This window comes from Lynx canadensis, chromosome X (assembly GCF_007474595.2).
Source record: "Lynx canadensis isolate LIC74 chromosome X, mLynCan4.pri.v2, whole genome shotgun sequence".
In the NCBI taxonomy this organism is placed as follows: domain Eukaryota; kingdom Metazoa; phylum Chordata; class Mammalia; order Carnivora; family Felidae; genus Lynx; species Lynx canadensis.
Window position 1 is genome coordinate 92,001,517 of NC_044321.2, and position 23,299 is coordinate 92,024,815.

The 23,299-nt window shown below is 38.5% G+C and overlaps 2 protein-coding genes across 2 annotated transcripts in view; one reads left to right on the forward strand and one right to left on the reverse strand.

Annotated features, from left to right (window-relative positions):
* Window positions 1–23,299, reverse strand: part of LRCH2 (leucine rich repeats and calponin homology domain containing 2) — a 107,328-nt gene that overhangs the window by 43,620 nt on the left and 40,409 nt on the right. The window contains exons 4-12 of the mRNA XM_030306154.1: window positions 22,102–22,207; window positions 21,882–22,018; window positions 17,354–17,487; window positions 9,837–9,924; window positions 9,416–9,527; window positions 8,872–8,969; window positions 8,716–8,774; window positions 6,804–6,911; window positions 815–880 (exon numbers count right to left, since the gene is read on the reverse strand). Coding sequence (XP_030162014.1) covers window positions 815–880; window positions 6,804–6,911; window positions 8,716–8,774; window positions 8,872–8,969; window positions 9,416–9,527; window positions 9,837–9,924; window positions 17,354–17,487; window positions 21,882–22,018; window positions 22,102–22,207 — 908 coding nt within the window. The remainder of the gene's footprint in view (window positions 1–814; window positions 881–6,803; window positions 6,912–8,715; window positions 8,775–8,871; window positions 8,970–9,415; window positions 9,528–9,836; window positions 9,925–17,353; window positions 17,488–21,881; window positions 22,019–22,101; window positions 22,208–23,299) is intronic.
* Window positions 11,133–11,990, forward strand: LOC115507706 (protein SET-like). Its single transcript, XM_032592234.1, has one exon. The coding sequence runs from the start codon at window positions 11,133–11,135 to the stop codon at window positions 11,988–11,990; it is 858 nt and encodes a 285-aa protein (XP_032448125.1).

The following is a 23,299-nucleotide window of genomic DNA, read 5'->3' on the forward strand; positions in this document are numbered from 1 at the left end:
CATTCAAGAAATGTTCGCTCTCTCTGTATTTTTTTTTTAATTTTTTTTAATGTTTATTTATTTTTGAGACAGAGAGAGACAGAGCATGAACAGGGGAGGGGCAGAGAGAGAGGGAGACACAGAATCTGAAATGGGCTCCAGGCTCTGAGCTGTCAGCACAGAGCCCGACGCGGGGCTCGAACTCACGGACCGTGAGATCATGACCTGAGCCGAAGTCGGACGCTTAACCGACTGAGCCACCCAGGTGCCCCTCTCTCTGTATTTTAATACTCAGCCTACCCCTAGCCTTGGACCTCTACACTCCTGGGGGAATGACCCAGGAGTTGAGCCTGATGCAAATTTTCAAACCACCATAAAGAATAAATCGAAACTTTCAAAGTCTTCTAGTTCTGTGGAATTCATATAGATTAACTTAGACCCTGTATTTATGTAGAAGAATTTAGTAAAACCCAATTAAAATGAAACGAAAAAGTGAACAGTAACAGAGAATAAACACAATGATGAAGAAAAACATTATTCCTGGCAGTAATAGTAATCCAATAAATGGTTTGCTGAATTAATAAATGAATAAACGATTCTATCACCAAGACAGAATGCAGGTATGAGCACAAAATAGATCAAATAAATATTTTTGGATTCGTTTATATCAAAAGTAAATTCAACTCGTGCTGTAAACACATTTCCCCATTAAGTTATCTAGTTATATTAAATCTATATCATTTATTCAATTAAAGCCCACACATGGGAACATCACTGTTAGAGAATCGAGTTTCATTATACAATACTAAATATAAGGACTAAGATATTTATATACCTCTTTTCGCATTCCACAGTTTGTTTTGGCTTGTTTCTTGGGACAGAAGTTGAATGGTTAAGAATCCTAGAAGTAAAGCAATACGTTAATTTCAAAATACATCGAAAAGTCTTCTTTTTTTTTTGGCACACGATAGAAAAGATCTCCCTAATAAACTGCATCTGGTCCATGAAGATCTCTGCTAGAAAACAACGTTAAATATTATTTCGATCTAATGCCTATAAGCGCACTGGGTATTACTAGGGAATGAAGCTCACCGACTGTTCCATGCATCTTCTTTCATAAACCCTTTCTTTAAGTTTGGGGATCTTCTAACCATGCTATTGCCCTACGTATCTAACTTTTGGCCGAGACAGAAGATAAACAGATGCAGGTTGTTTAGGTACCATCATGATTGATTTCATTTTCCCAGCACAGCAAATGACACGAGTTATATTGATGTAACAGATGACTATTTTGCTAAAAGCCAAATACATCTTAATTCTAAAGGCAAAGCCATGTTGAAGTTCCATTCTTAAAAAAAAAAAAAACACAAGTTTATTACATTTTTAATACCCAAATGAAATGGTATTTGAAGAAAACAAAAAAGAAAAAGAATGATAAAGCACTATATGAGAGAACTATTTGTCCATAATTTTATAGAATTCTAAATATTATTCTCAAAGTCAAAAGTAATGAATTAATATATTTCTTTAGCATAAGTCACCAACATATTTAATAGTTCTTAATATTTATCTAGTGACCATAGATATAAATGTAACTTTTCAATTTTAAAGTTTAGTCTAATAAAGAATAAAATACATCTTTTATTCAAAACTTTTTGGAGGTCAACTATCAAAATATACAGGAGAAAACACTTAAAAATTAAAACTACATATTAACTACTAAAATATATCATAAGCTAAAGATAAGTTGGTAACTATAGAAAGATGGTTGACATAAAGAAGCCAATTTCTATGACCCCGCGTTCCTCACTAGCTTGGATGTATTAAAGCTCCCCTGGGGAAAGTCACATGAGAGGCAAAGGACAAGGAACACAGGCAAAGGAGTGTAGCTTTGCACCAAAGAATTTCGAGATTAATGGCATCTTTATTCTTCTTAGTATGGGCATGTAACTAAAATTGCACTTAATCCCCAAATGCAGAAGAATCAGGGTAAAAAAATACCCAAGACTATTAAGAAGAAATACTTTTTTAAAGAGTGATTTTTAAAAAAGAGATATAACAGTGTGAACTATCCTGAGGGGTGAGTGTCAGAATTATTGCGGGGGGGGGGCGAAAGGGGGGGGGGATCATATTACTATGCCCTCACTACAGTAAATTCTGAATTCTCCTCAAACCACACTTACTAGCATTGTGATCACTGATGCATATGAGTCATACTGGAGGAGAAAGAAAAAAACAGTTGAGACCTACTTACCTATAAAATGTATTTCATACACTTAAGAATTCTCCTATGTAAATGTTTGTTTGTACGTGGATCTTTAATGTTTTACTCTGTGATATTAAAGGTCAAAATAAACCTCTGCTTGGGGCGCCTGGGTAGCTCAGCCAGTTAAGCTGTCCAACTTCAGCTCACGTCGTGACCTCCCGGTTCACGAGTTCGAGTCCCGCGTCGGGCTCTGTGCTGACAGCTCAGAGCCTGGAGCCTGCTTCGGATTCTGTGTCTCCCTCTCTCTGCCCCTCCCCTGCTCATGTTCTGTCTGTCTCTCTCTCAAAAATAAATAAACATTGAAAAATAATAATAATAATAAACATCTGCTTTATCTAAATATCTATTCTAGATTATTAACACATTTCCCTAATCCAGTTACCAGTACTATGTTTTAAGTAAAAGACTATAAAATTCAGCTGTACCCACCTGGCCCCTTAACACTTAAGGCTTCCACAAACTCTATAGACACCCTGATGCATGCCCTGCTGCTCTGGTCCTCTGGAAGAGGTTTTCACTGAGCGATGCTCTAGAACATAAACGCCTCCGTCTGTATTCACATCTCCCGTACATCACCCAAACCAAAAGACGGAAGGGGTAAGATTAGGGGGAGAGGACAGGGAAGTCATTAGTAAAGCAAATAGAAAAGAAAGAATGGATGGATTTCAAGGGTTGAGAGAACTACTTAATTAGTTATAATAAGCTAGAGGTTAACACTGGACTACTTGTATGGTCAGAAAAAAAAATCCCATGAAATTGGTTATGTACATAATTTCAAAATTCCAAACCAAAGTAATGAACTTCTCAAAATCTGATTTTCCTTTCCATGATCCTTAGTTATACATCAATAGAACGTTTCAAAATTGCTTTTTTTTTTTTATTCAGCCATATCACATAGTACTCAGAAGTACATCTTTACACAATAAGTGAAAACTCTCAGGACACACTTAACAGCAAATAACATAATTATTAAAAAGAAAGATATAATAGAAAATAGCATACAAGTTAAGAGGAATGAACATGCAATGGGAACCGGTCAACTGAAGCTATTCATTGCAAAAGACCCACACATATTGTAATCCTTTCTCTAGGATGATAACCAAGCAAATTCTAAGGAGCCAGCTAAACGTCAACTTATTATAAAGCCACATAATAAGAAAATCTGTGTAAGAAAAATAACAGTAGCCACCTCTCTAATAATAAGATAGATAAGAAGGATTGGTGGAAATTTGAAGAATTAGCTAAATAATTTAGGGTAGAACATTAAGGTAATTTTTAAGACAATAGTATTTTTTTTTAATTTCCCAAATTACAGCGAATGTTGAAAACTTGCAGAATAGGGGCGCCTGGATGCCTCAGTAGATTAAGCGTCCAACTTCAGCTCAGGCCATGATCTAATGGTTTGTGAGTTTGAGCCCTGCATCAGGCTCTGTGCTCACAGCTCAGAGCCTGGAGCCTGCTTCAGATTCTGTGTCTCCTTCGCCCTCTGCCCCTCCCCTGCTCACACTCTGTCTCTCTCTCTCTCTCTCTCTCTCTCTCTCAAAAATAAATTAAAACATTTTTTAAACACTTGCAGAATAGCTATTTTAATATGGACAGCTTCACTGATTCAGAGGGACTTCAATACACTCAAATACAAGTAGAAATAATCCAGTATTTTGATAAGGGGGATAAAGATGAGCTTCTAAAAACTCAACAGTAAACTGCCAACACAAAGTAGCTTAACCTATGCAATTCAGAGAGGAAACAGTCTTCTAAAAACTAGGCTTCAGACTTTGAACACGTACCAGTTATCTACTTGATAGTCTATTCGATCTCCTTTCCCACTCTTTTTGACTATTAATTCTGTGCAATACCCTCTTGTTATTTTCCTAGGGTAGCTTCATCCACCTAGTATTAGTATAAACATGCGTAATGAATAAAAGACATTTTTAAAAGTAGCAGGAACTAAACAACTGGCAAAGTTGCTTTAAGAAAATCATCGCTGAACCCAACCTAAGCAGCTTTTTAACAGCCTCTCGTTTGGGAGTGCACACACGGCTTCTTTCAGCTCAGAGCTACCACTGCATTTACCTTCAACTAGTAGCTAGCTAAAGAACTTCTAAGTCGTATACGGTCAAAACAGGAGTCCGAGGTGGTACTTCCTGATATGCGAGGGTAACCTTACTCTAAATAAATTATTTTAAATCGTGACAAACAACAAACAAAAACATTGCAACGACTGTGTTACAACCTAAAGAGACATATTATAACTCCTGGTTGATCTGCAATTTTAAATAGCATTTCAGATTCTTTATGAATAAAGTTGGAATCTACAATGCAGTATGGAAGAGAAATCTACAACCAGAGAAGGTGTAAATAACATCAAATCCTCTAAGGGATGGATATATCCTTATAGAAGATTACTTCTGATTTTCTTGGACTCACTCCAATTCAAGTATTGTAATAGTAAACAAAAATTTTAATTATCTATACCTAAGAGATGTGAGCAATAGCAACATACTTTAGAAAAAGGGAAGAGATTATTTAGTGGAGAAAATGCTAGAGTTAGCATAAAAAAATTCTGAGATCAATTTAACAGAACTGGCCAAGGATCTAATTAAAATTGTTTATAAATTATACATTTCAAAAGTAAAATGTGTTCCTTACATTATGACCAGATATGATAAATATTTTAATGCCTTCCAAAGCTAGACATAATTATTACATTAATGTCACTGCATATTAACGTTTATCTTTAAAAAATCTGTACTCCTATGTGTTAACATCTGAAAAGGGAGATGAAGAGAAACATCAGACATAAATTGCTTTTGCACACATCTAAAAAAATAAGTTATTTAGAAAGGACATCACTACTAAATTAATAGTTCCTATTAGCTTTACATTTGTTTACCTCATCTTCCAGCAATCAGTTAACTAATAATATTACTGAGTACCTACCATGTACAAGGCACAGTGCTAGGTGCTATTTTGTACAGATCACAAAACTATCACACAAAAAAACCCTAGGAAACATCATTTGATGTTGTTTCTATGCTAAAAAGAATAATTCAAGTCATAGGAATAGATTAAAAACTAATACAGTAGTAGAAAACTGGAAAATATAGAAATGATATATAGGACGATGTTAAAATCTAAAATTATGTACTCTGGTGCTATTCTTCACACAATCAGAGAAATACTGTCGTGGGTTCTTTCAAAATCAATATTATCTGCTCATAATGATAAATACAATTATTTCACCCGCCAGGTACAAAAGATAGAAACTCAACTTATTTCTTCAGCTACACAGAGCAGGTGATGGCTTGCTTCAACAAACCTCTTAAACCATGGGGGAGATCAATACTCGGATTATACTGGAAGGGGAAAAACATACACTAGCACTCACAAGTAGCTAGTATCAAAAGAGGCCCATTAGAAATGAATCATAGGAAGAGATTAGAAAATAAATTTCACAGAAAAGGGTGATAGAAAGTTATGGTAAAAGAAAAACATGAACTGGGAATGAGGATACATTAGATATAGAAGGAATAAGGATGAGTGATATTTTCTAGTATGGTTTTTAATTCTATAAATGTAGTAGCTGCACACACGCACAAAAAATATTTAGTAATTATTTTAAAAAACATAGTGGCCCTTAAAACCACACATCTGCAATTTGCTAAGTCTTAACAGCCATTATTCTCAGCCTATCTAAGCAAATGCCAGTATATCTCATATGCTCAGCCTATCTAAGCAAATGCCAGTATACATCCTAAAACACGGTCACGTGAGCCACAAATATTTATTGTTTTGATTAAGAAAAACCAAATACTCATTAGTTACCCACACTAATAAATGTACCAAAATTATCCTTTTAATTTTCTCAAAGCAAAAAACCACTCAGATCTTCTTTATCATTTCAAAACTAAACTAAATCATGCAGATGCACGAAGAGCTGACCCTGAGCAGCACGCAGAACTTCTGTAATTAAAAAGGGACTCGCACTCATTTCATACTCCTTCATATAATGTCTTTCTTATGGCCAACGGCACGTGTATCTGGAGAAAGTCCAGCCAGAGGGAGAAACCCTCCCTGACCAAGAAGCAGACCAAAGTGAACCTGTGACCTTCAAACCATAATGCTGATTTAATCAACAATTATGTAAGTCCATTCAATTCTAAGGAGTTTACGCATATCCCAAGTAATCTGGAATTTCATAAAAAGCATACTACACACACATGACACGGGGAAAAATGCTTATAACGTCTCTAAGGCTATTGTGAGCTAAAATGAATACCAACAAATAAATCAGTTACTATTATTTAGCACACAGGACTAAAAAAGAGACACCTACACAGTAGTTAAATAAAATGACTATGTGGGTATAAACCATTTGTTAATTGTGGGTGTAACTGGACGCTTCTCTCCTAAGTATTTCCTAGTGTCTTTTAATAGCCCCTTGACACAGATCTTAAATGGTCCTATTGTTTACTGGAAACTTCATTTGATAATCTTTGAATAATCATTTGAGGATTATAACGTCTGCCTATTTGAATCTCATTACTGAAAAAAATACCTGTTCTTCTGCTCTTGCTGCAATAACTGAGCGGCTATTTTCCTCAAATCAGTTACTTCCTTCAAATCATCATCCTCTTCCTCTGCAAGTAACTGTTCTTTCCCAAGTCTGAAAGGTGACACAAACATGGTTATCCAGAAAGTAAGGCAGATGACATTTTATGCCAGCTTCCAGAAGCAGAAACCGTTTGTTCGTTTTTAATATCAACTGAAAGCTAAAATCCTAATGTCCTTGTACTTGAAACATTAAAACAAGAAATAAGGAATATTTAAGGAATATAAAAACATACCTAACCTCTAGTCAATAGGAAATGTGTCATACTGGTGATATTAATAAATGGCTAACAAAGTAAACTGTATTACCGTTTTGTAATTTCTGAAATGTATAATTTAACAACGCATACTCCTCAGTCTTGAGTGTAATAAGAACTCCAGAGCCCTATATGCCTGTCTTTATAAATATCAAATGTTATCAGTTTATCAGTTTATTCATCGTGACGTTAAAAGTCTCTATGTAAGATGTTTAAGTAGAGGAAGTGCAAAACAGGTCCAAGTAAGACTGGCGAATTTGCAGGAAAATGCTCATTAAAATACATAATTTTTAATCAAAGAGAACAAAGGAATTTTTAAATAAGTTCTCCAAACTCCAGTGATTTTATCCCAAAGGTATTTCATTTACAACGCAGTATCAAACCCTAAGACTCCGTATCTTCACCATATCTTGTATGCCACTGTGACCCTCAAGTTTAGGCAAAGATCTTCAGGAGATAAAGTGAGAAAGTAAGAGAAGAATGACATATAAAGAGTGTAAGACAAAGCAATGTACCTCCTTATGGGGTACCAGAGATGATTAATTCAAGATTGCTTAAAAAGTTACCAATGAGGTCATTTGGAGGAAGCACAATGGACAGAAAAGAGAAAAGCCTGGAGATCAGAAACAGCTAGGGTCACACCATAGGTTCTAGTGGATGCCATCTAAGTGGTTCTAGGCAAGAAACTTTAGAGTCTCCCAAGCTTCATCTTCCTCATCTGTAAAAATGGGGATAGCATTAACCCTGCAAGATTTAGTGAAGATTAAGTAAGAAACATGAGGGGCACCTGGCTGGCTCAGCTGGGAGAGCACGAAACTCTTGATCTCAGGGCCATGAGTTTGAGTCCCATGTTGGGTTAAATAAATAAAACTTAAAAAACTATATAATAATCTTTGGGACACCTGGCCGGCTCAGTTGCAAGAGCACGCAACTCTTGATCTCAGGGTCATGAGTTCGAGGCCCACACTGGGTATAGAGATTACTAAAACAAAATAAAAATCTTTAAAAATAAATAAATAAGAAACACGGGAAAGCACACAGCACAGATCCTGGTACATGGTAGGTATACGACAAATGTTCCTTCCTTCCTTCCTTCCTTCCTTCCTTCCTTCCTTCCTTCCTTCCTTCAGCTGTATAGCAACTTTAAGGAGTGACTGAATGTGGCAGGTCACACTCCATGATTTCCTAAGATGATACAGAAAAGATCTCAAGTGCATTATTTTCATAAAACAGAAGTAAATACCCTTAAAATTACTATAACCAGTCTGATGAAATGGAAAGTGTAGTAGACAAAGAGTTGAAACATCTCAGTTCCAGACATTTGAAACTCCAGGTCTATATCCTTATTGGCCAAATGATGCAAAAAAAAAAAAATCATTTATTTTCAAGAGTTGCTTAATAGCTCAAATGAAGCAATGAATGTGAAGGTACAGTCGTCCTCGGTAATAATAGAATTATTACACTTCTTAGCCAGGGTGGTGGGGGGATGTATATACTACACTGAGCTTAAATGCTTACTATCCTCTTCAGTTTAATTGAGGAATGCAGACAAATGTTTCGTGTATAAGTTACATTTCAACTGGAGGATTCGTGTATGCTTACCTTTTTTCATCTCCCAATTCTTCATTTTTCTGAGATTTCTCAGGACCTTTTTCTTTTCCCTTACATAAAAGAAAGTTACCATTTTAAATCTGTGTGGTGTACTTTTGTGAGATAAAGGAGAGTATGTTATTAATATTTGTTCAAAGTTTTCTTTACCTTAAGGAAAGAGACATATGATCCAATATGTGCATCTCCTTGTTCAAGAACTGCTACATCTTCTGTGTTGGGATCAATAAAATCATACACCTCCTGGTCTAAGTATAGATTAGTAATTATTAGAAAATATAAATAGTAAGCAGTATGCTTTCATACTGTAGTGTTTAGAATAAAAGTATATTTTTTCAATAAAAGAGGTGGCCAAAGACATTGTAATTTTTCGAAATGCATTTTTGATTAAGGGCAATATACATGAAATAAAAATAGGGGTGCCTGGGTGGCTCAGTCAGTTGAACATCCGACTTCAGTTTGGGTCATGATCTTGAGGTCCGTGAGTTTGAGCCCCACGTCGGGCTCTGTGCTGATAGCTCAGAGCCTGGACCTGCTTCAGATTCTGTGTGTGTGTGTGTGTGTGTGTGTGTGTGTCTCTCTCTCTGCCCCTCCCCCACTTACGCGCACATGCTCTCTCTCTCCCTCTCTCTCTCAAAAACAAATAAACATTAAAAAAAATTAAAATAAAATAGCAGGCACCCATATGAATTACCTTTCTGAGAATCAGGTTTGCTTCCAATTGAGTGACTGTCATTTCTTAATGTCTGTTCTCTATTTGACTCGGAGACTTGAGAGTGAAGGCTGATTGTGTCGTCATCTGATGGCTGAAAGGAATAAGCACAAAGTACAAATGAGGCACTTGAAACATAGAATAAGGATTAGGTTATTTTAATTTCACATAAGACGCGTAGAGTATCTGCTTTACATCTCCAGTTCTCAAACCAAAAATTAGTATGTTAAGCTTTCCTGTTCTGCTTCTAAAAATGTGCATGTCCTTTTTTCATCTGAAGTCATGAAATGCAATAATGATTGTATTTTTAAGCAAAATAAATCAAGTGTGCACAAGTGTCTATGTATTTCAAAACTCTAACAAAATTTACAAATAAAATAGATTAGCAATAAAAAAGACTCACTTCAGTTGTAGATAACCGTTTCTCTCCATTATCACTTCCAATCCCAGAGTCAGGGCCATGATTTTTATTTGGATAAAAATCTTCCATACTATGGAAATAGAAATTCTAAGGACAATTAGGGTTTTCTTCTTAAATCAATACAGACTTGACCTAAAATGTCCCTAGATAATACAGAATATATACTCTTGATGTTTAACATCCTTAAGGACACGAAGGGAAAGTATCAGAAACCATCTGATAAAATATTTTATTCATATCCCTCATGTAATATTTTCCCTTCATGTGCTCTGTTGTAAAGTGTCAATTGTTAACAATAAACTATTACTTCTCCTGAGAGATTCAGAAAAGCAGAGTCCTGCTAAAAAATACTCTTAATGAAAGCCCTTTCTATTTTTCTCATTGCTTTAACAAATTTTACCATAGAACACTGAAATATGTTTTTAACTTCATAGTTTCTTCTTCATTAGCTGTAAAAATACGCTTTCGCTTTATAAATAATGCCCATCCGATAATTAAGAGAAAATGCAAAAAAAAAAAAAAAAGCATGCAAAGCACTGAATAAACAATTGTTTTGGCAGAGCTGTCCTTGAAAATTTCGTAATTACACAACACAACAGTATGCCACCCAGGTTGCAAGGTATTTTTCGCTTTAATTTGCAAATTTACATACGCGCAACCTTGCATACACTCCATACGGACCATTTATTATGTGCCAGGAATTAAGCTAAGTGCTTTAAAGACAATACCTCACACACGCCTTGTAAAAACTCTAGCAGGTTGGTGGTGCAGTCTCACTCTGCAAATGAGAAAACTGAGGCCAGGAGGGATTGAACAACTTTTCCATGACACGCAATTTGCAAATGGCGGCTTAAATGTGATCCCAAGATTATCTAACACTGAAGTCTCTGATCTTAATCACGATGCTCTTATTTCTTCCCCAAATGCCGATCCGTACACTTTCCAGGAATGTATCAATATAGGTGCGCCGCCTCCTCCCCTCCGTACGCAGAAGGCCGGGCGGGGCCCGCGCGACGCCCCGCCCACTCCCCCCCTCCCCCACCCATCATCAAGCCGTGACGTCGTCAGGAAGCGCGCTCGTGAGCCACGAGGCAGACCGAGCGACCGCGCGCCGGGAGGAGGGGGCTGAACGCCGGGAGGTCGCATAGAGAGAACGAGCGAGCGCCCGCGCGCGTGACCCGTGTGGCGTGAGGCGTGAGGGGAAGCCGCTGCCTGCCCCCTTCGCCTTCCCTTCTCTCCTGTTCCCTGCGACCGTGACCGCGACCGCGGAGCAGCACCATGTGGGCGCCGGCGGCCGAACTCGGTAAAAAGCTCAACTCCAACCACGACGGGTCCAGCGAGACCGCAGAAAAAGAACAGCAAGAAGCGATTGAACATATAGATGAAATACAGAGTGAAATCGACATACTTAATGAACAAGCCAGCAAGGAGATCCTGAAAATCGAAGAGAAATACAACAAACTCTGCCAACCGTTTTTTCAGAAGAGGTCAGAAGTGATCGCTAAAATCCCAAATTTTTGGGTAACAACATTCGTCAACCATCCACAAGTGTCTGCGCTGCTTGGGGAGGAGGATGAAGCGGCGCTGCATTATCTGACAAGAGTTGAAGTGGCAGAATTTGAAGATACCCAGTCAGGTTACAAAATAGATTTATATTTTGATGAAAACCCTTACTTCGAAAATAAAGTTCTCTCCAAGGAATTTCACGTGAATGAGAGTGGTGACGCATCTTTGAAGTCCACCGAAATCATATGGAAATCTGGAAAGGATCTGATGAAACGTTCAAGTCAGGCACCGGACACGGGCAGCAGGAAGAGAAAGTATGAAGAACCTGAGAGCTTTTTCGCCTGGTTCACTAACCATCCTGATGCAGACGTGGATGAGTTAGGCGAGCTCATCAAAGATGATATTTGGCCAAATCCACTGCAGTACTACTTGCTTCCTGATACAGATGATGAAGAATTAGAAGACGAAGAAGAAGAGGAAGAAGAAGAAGAGGAAGAGGAAAAAGAAGAAAAAGGGGAAGGAGAAGAAGAGAAGAAGGAAGAGGAAGAAGAAGGTGAAGATGATGACAAGGGGGAGAAAGGCGAGCCGGATGGGGAGAAAGGCGAGCCGGATGACGACAAAGGTGACTAATGGAACGCGGATGGATGCCAACCTTCCTTTTTCAGTTTTCTCCAGTCTCTGGGAGCAACTTGCAGTCTTCCCCACCCCCACCCCCCCCACCCCCGCCCTTCTCCTCCTCTTGTGCTCATTTGCCCTGTTTTTTGTGTACTTCATTTTTTTTAAAAATGTTTGTTTGTTTTTCAGAGAGAGAGCCAGAGACACACGCAGCGTGAGAGCCACAGGTGGAGAGAGGGGGAGACGCAGCACCCGAAGCAGGCTCCAGTCTCCAAGCTGTCCGCGCAGAGCCGGATGCGGGGCTCCAACCCACAAACCGTGAGATCACGACCCGAGCCCAAGTTGGACTGAGCCACACAGGCGCCCCTCGTTTGCCTTATGTTTTGAAGTCTCTTTTCTCTCCCTTTATGCCATGGTTCTCTACTTATTGGGGGGGGGGGGAGGGGGAATACGTTGAGCAGAATACACTGGGAAAAGAATCTCTACCCCTTTCTGTTCCAAATTCATTTTTATCCCTTTAAAAATTTCGTCTCAACAAAAACTTTATGGAATCAGCACTGCCATGTTCTGTGGGGAAAAAAGGGGAAAAAAAAGACAAACGTTCTGCTCCCTTAGCTCTGCTGGAAGCTGGAGGGTGTTTAGGCCCCTGTGTAGTAGTGCATAGAATTCTAGCTGTTTCCCTCCTTTCTCTGTATACTGGGCTCAGAGAGTAGTACACTGTGTCTCTGAATATGGACAGTTAGCATTTACCACCGTTATCTGTCTGCTTTCTCTTGTTTAAAAAAAAAAAGAAAACTTTAAAAAATAGGATTAGAGAAGGTGAGCAAAGGGTGAGATGTTTGGGTGGGTTGAGCGGGCACTTTGACCACATGGCTTCTGCTCTGGCAGGTTTAGAATTGTGATGTTTAACAGACATCCTTGCAGCTGAAGATGACACTCTTACAACAAAATTCTCTCCTGATGATGATTTGAGCCCTGCCACTTGCCAGGAGAGTCGGCAGAACCTGTAGGATCTTATTTAGAATTGACATTCTCTTGGAATTTTGTTCTTGTTTATTTTTAAATATCTTTTTCTCTCATTGGAAAGATGATGCTCAGTTTTAAACGTTAAACGTGTACAAGTTGCTTTGTTACAATAAAACTAAATTTCTACAAAAAGGATTTGATGCTTTTCTCTCAGAACAGATGTATTTCATTATGACTTTCCAAGTTTGAGTCATATAATGTATTGTCAAACTTGGTCACCCTGACTCCGTATTTTTTGACATGCACTTTGCCGGGTGACCTCAGGGCTTGTGTGGACTGAGAAAGGGATTTGAATTAATGGGTACGATTTGCCATCAGCTTCTGAAATCTTCCACCTCAGTTGGGGTACCAGATTGCTCAAAAGTCAGTTCTGATTATGCTGTGCCCTTGATTTGTATCCCAAATTGGCGTTTTTAAAAATGGGCCTTTATTTACCTGGATATAATCACAGTGCCTGCCACCGCGGTCAGACAGACCTGGTGCTCTAATGCCGAATTACACGAAGGGCGGTTGCTGGCCTGTCTTCATTGGCACTATGAGATGTGGCCGAGAAGACAGACTCTCAAGAGAAGTCTGTGCTGGTGGTGAACTCAGGAGTACTTTCGTCTCAAAGTACTAGCTATTTCGCGCACAGCTCTCAAGCGAGGCCTGTCTGTGTGAATCTGGGTAAGAATGACCGGCTCGGCTCCGCTAAATGCCATTGTGCGCAGACTAACATTTTGGGAAGCTACCTAATGCATAAGCTTTTTCATGCTGTAAAGGATGATAGCTAAAATTAAATGCCACTTAACTTTTTCAGAGAGGAATTCGTGGAGAGCCAGGTCAAATTCAAAGTTTTCTGATGCATGAAACTTTATAAATGGAACGATTCCATCGATAGGCAAAGGGTAATGAAAACCTGTCTAGATGGATAGCACGTATAATTTCTGCACAGGTCATGTTTAGTAAGTACTACATCAGTGTATACGGGTCAGGAATCTTGCTCCAATAAAGGAACATAAAGATTTAAAACTATATATGTATAAAAAATTAAATAAACTCAGGTGAGCAATTACCAAGTGTCAGACACTATGCTGAATGCCTGAAAAGATAGGAGATGAATTAAACAAATGTTTGGCCTCAAAGGGCTCTCAGCCCAGAGGAGAAGTGTGTTTATATATTTTGAAGACTATGACAAAGGTAAATATATCAAGTAACATGAGAAAAGAGTGATCAATTAATTCTCCTTGGTAAGGTTAGGAAGGGCCTCACCCAAGAAAGTGGCTTTGGAGCTTAGTCTAGAAGGATGAAGAGAGGCAATAATTGCTAGCATTTATGGAGTGTCCTTATTAGCTACTGTGCCAGGTACACATCGTATTTTATTTATAATCCTTACATTCTGCAATTCATGCATCATTTCTTTTCATAAATGAGAACAGAACTTCTAAAAGTTACCCTCCCAGGGGGGAAAAACAGAACCCTTACTGAATATCATGTCTTGAACTAGTTGCCGAGTACACATTTAATTCTCACAACAAGCTTTTGAAGTGGGTATTGTTAACATTTTAAACAAAGAAATAGGCTCAGAGACAGTAAACAACTTATGCAGGCAAAAGAAGAATTAAGAGGTTAAACCATGATTAGAAGCAAAATCCACCTGACGCCACTGCACAATAATACATCCGTGTACTATACTAAAATCTATGCGTATCTGTGATAGTTGACAATGATAACAATAAGCTATTAGTTGAGGAACTGTTACGGGTAAGGCGTGTTAAGTGCTCTATATACATTATTTAATTTAATCCCGACAGCATCCATACGATTATTTCCCTTTTTACAAATGTAAGAACACTGAGGACTACAGACATTATGACACAAGGACATGAAGTTATCAAGAGTCAGAGAAGGGCTTCACGGGTATATTATGCCTGACTGCAAAAGTTGATATACCTAACCACTGTAATGCTTATCTATGTAGAATAAATACTTTACAAAATCGCCAAGGCACAGAAGGCTATTCTAGGTAGTAAGAATCAAAGAGACAAAAGCATAAGCATAGAGGTGGAAAGTGCACACAGGAATTTTCTAAGTAGTTCAAAACAGCCTGTGAGTAGAAAATTAGCACGCCTAAGAGTCGCTTCATAAGTAGATTCAATTGACTTGTACTATCCTATATAGTAGCCACTAACCATCATATGGCTGTTGAGCACTGGACATATGGCTAGTCTAAACTCAAACGTGCTATAAATGAAAAACACACACCAGATTTCAATGATGTAACAGAAAAAGAATGAAAAACCTTACATTTTTTATAGGGATTACATGTTGAAACATGTAATTACGGGTTTTGGATATCCTGGGTTCAGTAACATTAAAATTAATTTCACCTGTTTCAGTTTTACTTTTTTTTATGTGTATTTATCTTGAGAGAGAGAGAGAGAGAGAGAGAGAGAGAGTCAGACAGAGAGAGACAGAGGGGGAGAGAGAATCCCAAGAGGGGCTGGATCTCACAAACCGTGAGATCACGACCTGAGCCGAAATCAAGAGTCGGACGCTTAACTGACTGAGCCTACCCAGGCGCCCCATTTTTGCTTTTTTTTTTTTTTTAATGGATTACAAGAAAATGTAAAATTACACATGTGGCTTATATTCCACTTTTATTGGACACCAGTGCTAGAGACCATCTCTAAAATATATCTCCGTTCTTTCCACTCCTTTTCATCTCCGCCGCACCCACCCTATTCCAGACCCCTTGATCTCTTGGCAGTACTTCAACAACCTAACTAGTCCCTGTGCTTCTACGTTTGTTTACTTCCAATCTACGCTCCTTTCAAAAGCCAAAATAGCTGTTTAAATATAAACCAGATCATGTTATTCCGCGGCTCATAACTGTCTGCTGACTTCCCACTGCACTGTAAGTAAAATTCAAACTCTGCACACCACAGCCCCCAAAGCCCCCACGTGACTTGAGGCCTGACTACTTCTCCAAAATCAACTTGGACGTCTTTTTCTTCAGCCACTCTGCTCCGACCGTGCTGGCCTTTCAGTTTCTTTAACACACCAGGTTTCTTCCTAACTTCGGGTCTTAGCGCATGTCGTTCTTTCTGCCTGAAATGTTCCTCCCTTAGTCTTTACGCAGCTAGCTTTTCTCCTTTCAAGTCTTGACTTAAAACCTCACCTTCCCAAAGCGACATTCCCTGACCACACTCCTGAAACATGTTCCTCTCCTTTGTAGCCCTTGCCACAATTTGAAGTCGTATGTGTGCATGTGTATTAAGGTTTCTTTGCTTCATTTGCTGGCTGGCTCCTTCTCCACTAGACTGTGGGCTCCATGAGGGCCGACACCAAGGTACAGGCCATTCAACAAAACATACCCTGAACCTGCCAGCAGGCATCTGACTGCTATTTGGTGTTTGTTTCAACTGATATTGGTACAATAAACAAATGATTAATATAATCAATGTCACTACTAAAGGAAATTCATTTTTACATAAACGTAAAGCAAACTAATAGAGATCACAATACGAATAAAGCCTAATTTTTATAGAACTGTTTGGTTTATTATCACTCATAATATTAAACAGAATAATCTTTAGGAATTAAATATAACGTGTAAATATTTAATTCTACTGAGGCAACAGAAATATTCTAGAAAACATCCCATTTGGGAATTCAAAAACACTACTTAATATACTGCCATTCCAATTACTCTAAACTTTGTCACAAATAAAATGACAAACCTTTAAACATTTCAGGCAGGAGTGTAGTCTCCCTTTCTGCAGTCTCACCCCATTCCACATTATTTCCCATACTACTTGGTGGAATTGTATTTTCATAAAATCTTTCAGACATCCCGAAAGGATGAATCAAAAACAGATAGTCAAATCTACCATTTCAAAATCTCACGAGGAGATAAACACCAACGTCGTACAGAATATCAGTGATAAGTCATCTTTAATCCAGACGTAAAGAATATGAAGAAAAGGAGAAAGGTACCCTAAAATGTCTCACCCCCAAATCAAATTCTACTAGTTATTACAATACTAGTTAGTACAATAGAGGGATTATCATAATAAATTAACAGTTGCCAAGGGCTACGAAATTAGTGTTTCTGTAATATAAAGTCAAACATTTACATTTTGCTACCAAAATACTAGTAATACTTAGTTTTTTGAGAAAATCCCAAATTTATTCTAGTATCACAGAATTCTATGATGGTGATATTTCACTTCAGTCAATTGTTGATTTTAATCCTGGGCCAATCAACCTAAATATATTCAGTACACTCAAGATGAATCTGTATCTTTTACCTACAGAGAAGACAGCAATCATGAAATGAGACTGTATGAATATTAAGAATATTACATTACCTGTCTGTGAGAGGCTGGGAGGGCATCCTTTTACTCAGCGAGGGAAGATCCAGAGAATCTGGTTTCTTATCCATTCTGCAACATGCTTGGATATTTAAGTATTTAAATATGTGTACTTTACCCTTTAAACATATCTGTCAATAAATAATTGAGAAAGTAGATTTAGTTATATAGGCCCAAATATTAATGTCACCTACCAATTTATTTATATATATATATATATATATATATATATATATATATATATATATTTTAAGTTTATTTACTTTGAGAGAGACAGAATACGAGAGGAGGCGGCACAGAGAGAGAGACAAAGTGGGAAGACAGATAATCCCTAGCTGGCTCCACAGGGTCAGCACAGAGCCTGACGTGGGGCTCGAACTAACCAAACTGAGAGATCATGACCTGAGCTGAAATCAAGAGTTGGACATTTAACCAACTGAGCCACCCAGGTGCCCCTATTTATATATTTTAATAATCTTAAATTATGCTGAAACATCACAATCACAATAGAAACTTTACATATCTGAATCATTTGTACTTCTGACAGTTTATGAAAACATCTAACAATACCAACTAAAAGTCTACTGCCATTTATAAGTTAATTTTTCTGTACGTGACTAAAGTTTTCTTGCTAAAAGTACAACAAACCACTAAATAATATAAAATCTATAATTCACGAAAGTTGCTTATTTTATTTTATTTTATTAATGTTTATTTTGAGAGAGAGAGAGAGAGAGAGAGAGAGAGAGCGGGGAAGGGGCAGAGAGAGACAGAGACACAGAATCCAAAGCAGGCTCTAGGCTCCAAGCTGTCAGCACAGAGCCGATGCAGGACTCAAACTCAAACCTCGAGATCATGACCCGAGCCGAAGTTGGATGCTTCACCGACTGAGCCAGGCGCCCCTCACAAAAGTTGTTTTTATTAGAAAAAAGTGAGAAGAAATATATTCACTGTAGTGATGAGAACAGAAAAAAAATAATAATAACCCATGTAATTCTTTAAAATAATCTTATCAGAACCACAAAGTTGTTTGGTCCAAACACTGGAATAAAGTTAATCAAAATAATATAGGAAAAATGAATTTGTTGAAAGGTGTGATAGCAGGCCAGTTAGAGTTAAATAATTTTTCAAATGGTCAATTCAACTAAAATATTGTCCTGAAAAGTTACTTTCATTGGTGGTGGAGAAGAGGAATAATGAGGGCTAAAATACTATGTGAAAGAAAGTATTTTACATAAAAAAGACAATGAGCAGTAAGAAAATGGTAAGTTAACTTCAGTCACCATGAATAATATCAAATAAATATTTCTCAAAAACTGTAATCATGGGGTGCCTGGCTGGTCAGTCAGTAAAGCGTGCCACTCTTGATCTCGGGGTCCTGAGTTCAAGCCCCACATTGTGTAGAGAGCTTACTTTAAAAAAATTTTTAGAGGAGCCTGGGTGGCTCAGTCAGTTAAGCCTCCAACCCTTCGTTTCCGCTCAGGTCATGATCCCATGGTTTATGAGTACGAGCCCCACATTTGGATCTGCGCTGTTGGCGTGGAGCCTGTTTGGGTTTCTCTCACTCTGCCCCTCCTCCTCTCCTGTGCGTTGTCTCTCTCTCTCTCTCTCTCTCTCTCACACACACACACACACACACACACATACACACACACACACATTTTAAAAAATGAAGACAAAAAATAAAAACAGTTTTTTATAACTTATTCAAAAAGGTTTTGGAAGGACTGGCTGGCTCAGTCGGTGGAGCATGGGACTCTTGATCTCGGGGTTGTGAGATCAAGCCCCACATCGGGTGTAGAGATTACTTAGAAAGTGAAATCTTAAAAACCATGCTTTGTTTTATGGATGGTCTTACATAACCTACAAACATGTAAAAAATAATCAACAAAGAAAACAGTAAGAAACAAACAAAAAAAAAACCAGTAAGAAAAGTACATGAAACAGTAATTATCATTCCAGGCATAAAGAATGTTTCTTAGATAATTGTAACAGATACAAGACCTGACCACTGAAAAACTTCATTTAAAAGGAGAAACTCTGAGCTATTAGAATATAAATAATTACCAATTAAAATATATCCCATTATCTGTATAAACCAAAAAACAATCATCTTTCATTACCAAATTAAATACCGGTGAATTCTTTTCTTCCGTAAATTTTTTATTGCAGTAATTCACATACATAATTTAAAATCAAAGAGAATTACAAAAGTGGTAACGAAAAATTAATCCCCCATTTCACTCCTTTCAATCTCCAAGACTTAGTCCCCACATACCAACTCTTTCGAGCGGTTTTCTGCTATTTACCTTCATATATATCAGTAATATGGTTCTGTTTTACTTCTTAGCTATATATGTTATTTATTGAGGTCTTACTAAGGAAAATGAGGACTCAGATTTCTTACATTACCACTGCCCACCACTATCACATATCATCACCGCCACCATACCATCCTCCCATCTTCAATCCCCATCAATTTATTTCCTCCTTCAGAAGTATAGCCTAGTGGTTAGAGCACAGACCCTGCAGTCAGACTGCCTTGCTTTGGAACCAGCTGTACCCACGCTAGCTATGTGGCATTGAATAAGTAAGTCCCGTAACTTCTATGCTTCTGTTTCCTCATATATAAAATGAGATATAATAGTACCTGTTTTACAGGGTTACTGTAAGAATCAAATAATTTAGTGCATGTAAAGCATTTCGATAGTGCCTGGAACACAGTAAGCACTAGAAATATCTCTGCTATTATTACTCCTATGTCACAATCTCTCATTAAATCAAAATACAGTATTATGACAAGAAAATATTCTGCTGAGGCCAAGAGTGATACACATTTGGCTGCTGAGTTATGGAAGAGAATCTGAGAGAATCTACCTACGCCGTAGAATAAACCCCAGGCTTTTGCTAAGGCAAGTGAGGGCTAGGCATGCGACTACAGAGCTAAGGGCAAGAATCCGAGGGTGTAAATCTTTTTTTTTTTTTTTAATTTTTTTTTTTAACGTTTATTTATTTTTGAGACAGGGAGAGACAGAGCATGAACGGGGGAGGGTCAGAGAGAGAGGGAGACACAGAATCTGAAGCAGGCTCCAGGCTCTGAGCTGTCAGCACAGAGTCCGATGCGGGGCTCGAACTCACGGACCGCGAGATCGTGACCTGAGCCGAAGTCGGCCGCTTAACCGACTGAGCCACCCAGGCGCCCCCGAGGGTGTAAATCTTAAGACCTGTAGTGTCCAATATGGCAGTCACACTAGTCACATGAAGCTATTTCATCTAAAATTAATCAAGATAAGATTAAATTTAAATTTAGGCTCCTTAGGGGGCGCCTGGGTGGCTCAGTCGGTTAAGAGTCTGGCTTTGGCTCAGGTCATGATCTCACGGTTCATGAGTTTGAGCCCCACTTCAGGCTCTGTGCTGACAGCTCAGAGCCTGGAGCCTTCTCTGGATTCTGTCTCCCTCTCTCTCTGCCCCTTCCCCGCTAGCTCGCTCTCTCTCTCTCTCTCTCTCTCTCGCCCTCTCTGAAAAATAAATAAACATTAAAAACAATTCTGGACAGCACAAATCACAGAACATTCCTGTAGCTGACAAAGTTCTGCTGGACAGCACTGCCTCAGACATTCTACAGACTTTCACAGTTCCAGTCTTTCATCCTTCTGTTCAGTTACAGCTCTCCTCCAGTACCAAGCCATTCCCAGGTCTAACACAGCAAGTAAATCAACCTTCTTCGTGCTGCCCTCTCCCATAACAGACCCAAGTTCCAGCTTTCCCCTGCGCTGCTAAGGCAGCTACTACCAGGACACCAGGCAGCCTTCATTTGAATTAGAAAAAGCATCCTCTTTGGAATGAGTGGAATGTACCTTTGTAGAAAGAAAAAGGCAACCCTTCTTCTGGAGCAGAGCGCCTGCTGGCATCTCACTGCCTTGTGCCTCCTCAGCCAGATCCTCTCGTGCCAGTGTAAGTAAAGACCCCAGTTCCCACTATTTCATCTATCTTCCATGTTCCAAAATTCTGTTGCCATCCCTCCCCTACTGCCCTCTTCCCTCTCATTCTCTGGCCTTATTATGGGTTTATATCTTGGTACATTCCTTTACTGTCATTTTAGTAGATTCCATATGGATTGAATCCTCAAACTAAAAGGCTGAATTAATTCTTTTCCACTTGTATCTTGTTCTTTCTGTTAGGATTCCATCTATCAGTGTTGAGAACGCGTTCCAATCAATCATACAACAAAAAGTCAAGTAGATACATACCCGAGTAGGATAGAGGCAGAGACCCTCCACAGTCTATGTTTTTAAAGGAACGCTGACAAACAGAATTACGCATCTGGGCATTCTAAATTCTGTGCTCCAGAAGCGAAACTAAAACTCCTACCAAAGTGAAAAAGTCACTTCGCAGAAAAACTCCTTTGGCCAAGAAGGCCTCAACAACGAATGGACTCCTAATTCTGATGCTTTCTGATTTAGCAATCTGATGGATAATTATGAAGAAAAATAGAAGGAACACGTACTGTATTTTTATTACAAACCTGTGCTGGTGGTACTTGCAATGGATTATTATCCAAAATCATTACTTGCAAATGATGCAGCTTCCTGTAACAAACTGGAATTTCGGTCACTTTATTACAGGAGAAATCCAGCTTGACTAAGGGAAGATCTCCTAATTCTGTTCAGAAATGAAAAATAATTAAATTACATTGCATATAGTTGCTCTCTTGTTCATTTCAGTAAAAAGAATGAGCATCTTACCATCTGGCAACACGTGAAGATTATTTCTTCTGATATTTAGCTCTCTAAGTGAATGTAATTTTCCCATTTGTTGGGGAAGGACCTGAATCTCATTGCAGCTGATATCCTAAGGAAAGTAAGAAAATAAAACGATAACAAACTAACTGAGAAATACAGACATATTTCCATTTTCTTTTTTTTTTTTAATTTTTTTTTTTCAACATTTATTTATTTTTGGGACAGAGAGAGACAGAGCATGAACGGGGGAGGGGCAGAGAGAGAGGGAGATACAGAATCGGAAACAGGCTCCAGGCTCTGAGCCATCAGCCCAGAGCCGGACGCGGGGCTCGAACTCACGGAACGCGAGATCGTGACCTGGCTGAAGTCAGACGCTTAACCGACTGCGCCACCCAGGTGCCCCTGAGACATATTTCCATTTTCAAATCAAAGCACATGGCTAATAGCAAAAGCTACCTCAAATGTTGTTTCTCTGAAAATGGATTATCTGGCAGATTTCTATTAATGTTTCATCATAAAGTCAAGGTGGCACAGTTAAATTTTTCCGTGCAAAACTGTGAATAATAACTTAGGACTACATAATTCAGCCTTTTGAAAATCGCAGCTGAAGACTACTCTCACCAGCCAAAACCAGAAGTAAGGATAATCCAGGCACTCCTCATTCAGAGGTAAAATAAAAAACAACGATCAATCACTTTGATAATCTGTCAATTATGGTAGTTTTGAATTACTCTGTTGGACAGAAGCTGAGAAAGTCAAGGATTTACAGACGTGAGCTGGAGAACCAAAGGCTATGGTCAGAATCAATTTAAACCTCTTTCTCAACGGGACACAAAATATGAGGGGTTACAAGCTCAAAATCTTGTGGCTCACATCATAACGCAAAGACTTTCCAGGAGATCTGAATCAGAAATGTCTCAAGGTTAAATTAAAATGCAAGTTCCTGATTTAAAGGTAAATGACACCACTTTCCCATAACAGGAGACAGGTGAAAGTAACTGTGCTCTCCTCTTCCTCCCCTCAAAGAAAAATCTGCAGCGTGAGCTCATACAGCAATCATTCCAGACACACGGCAAATGAAATTCACATTCTTCTGCAACTTCTTCCAATTTCCAGCTTTCACTGGAAATGATATTAGCTTGAAGGGAACAGAGTGGCACATATATTCAGTTTTATCAAAAATTAAAAAGGCAAGAGGGTA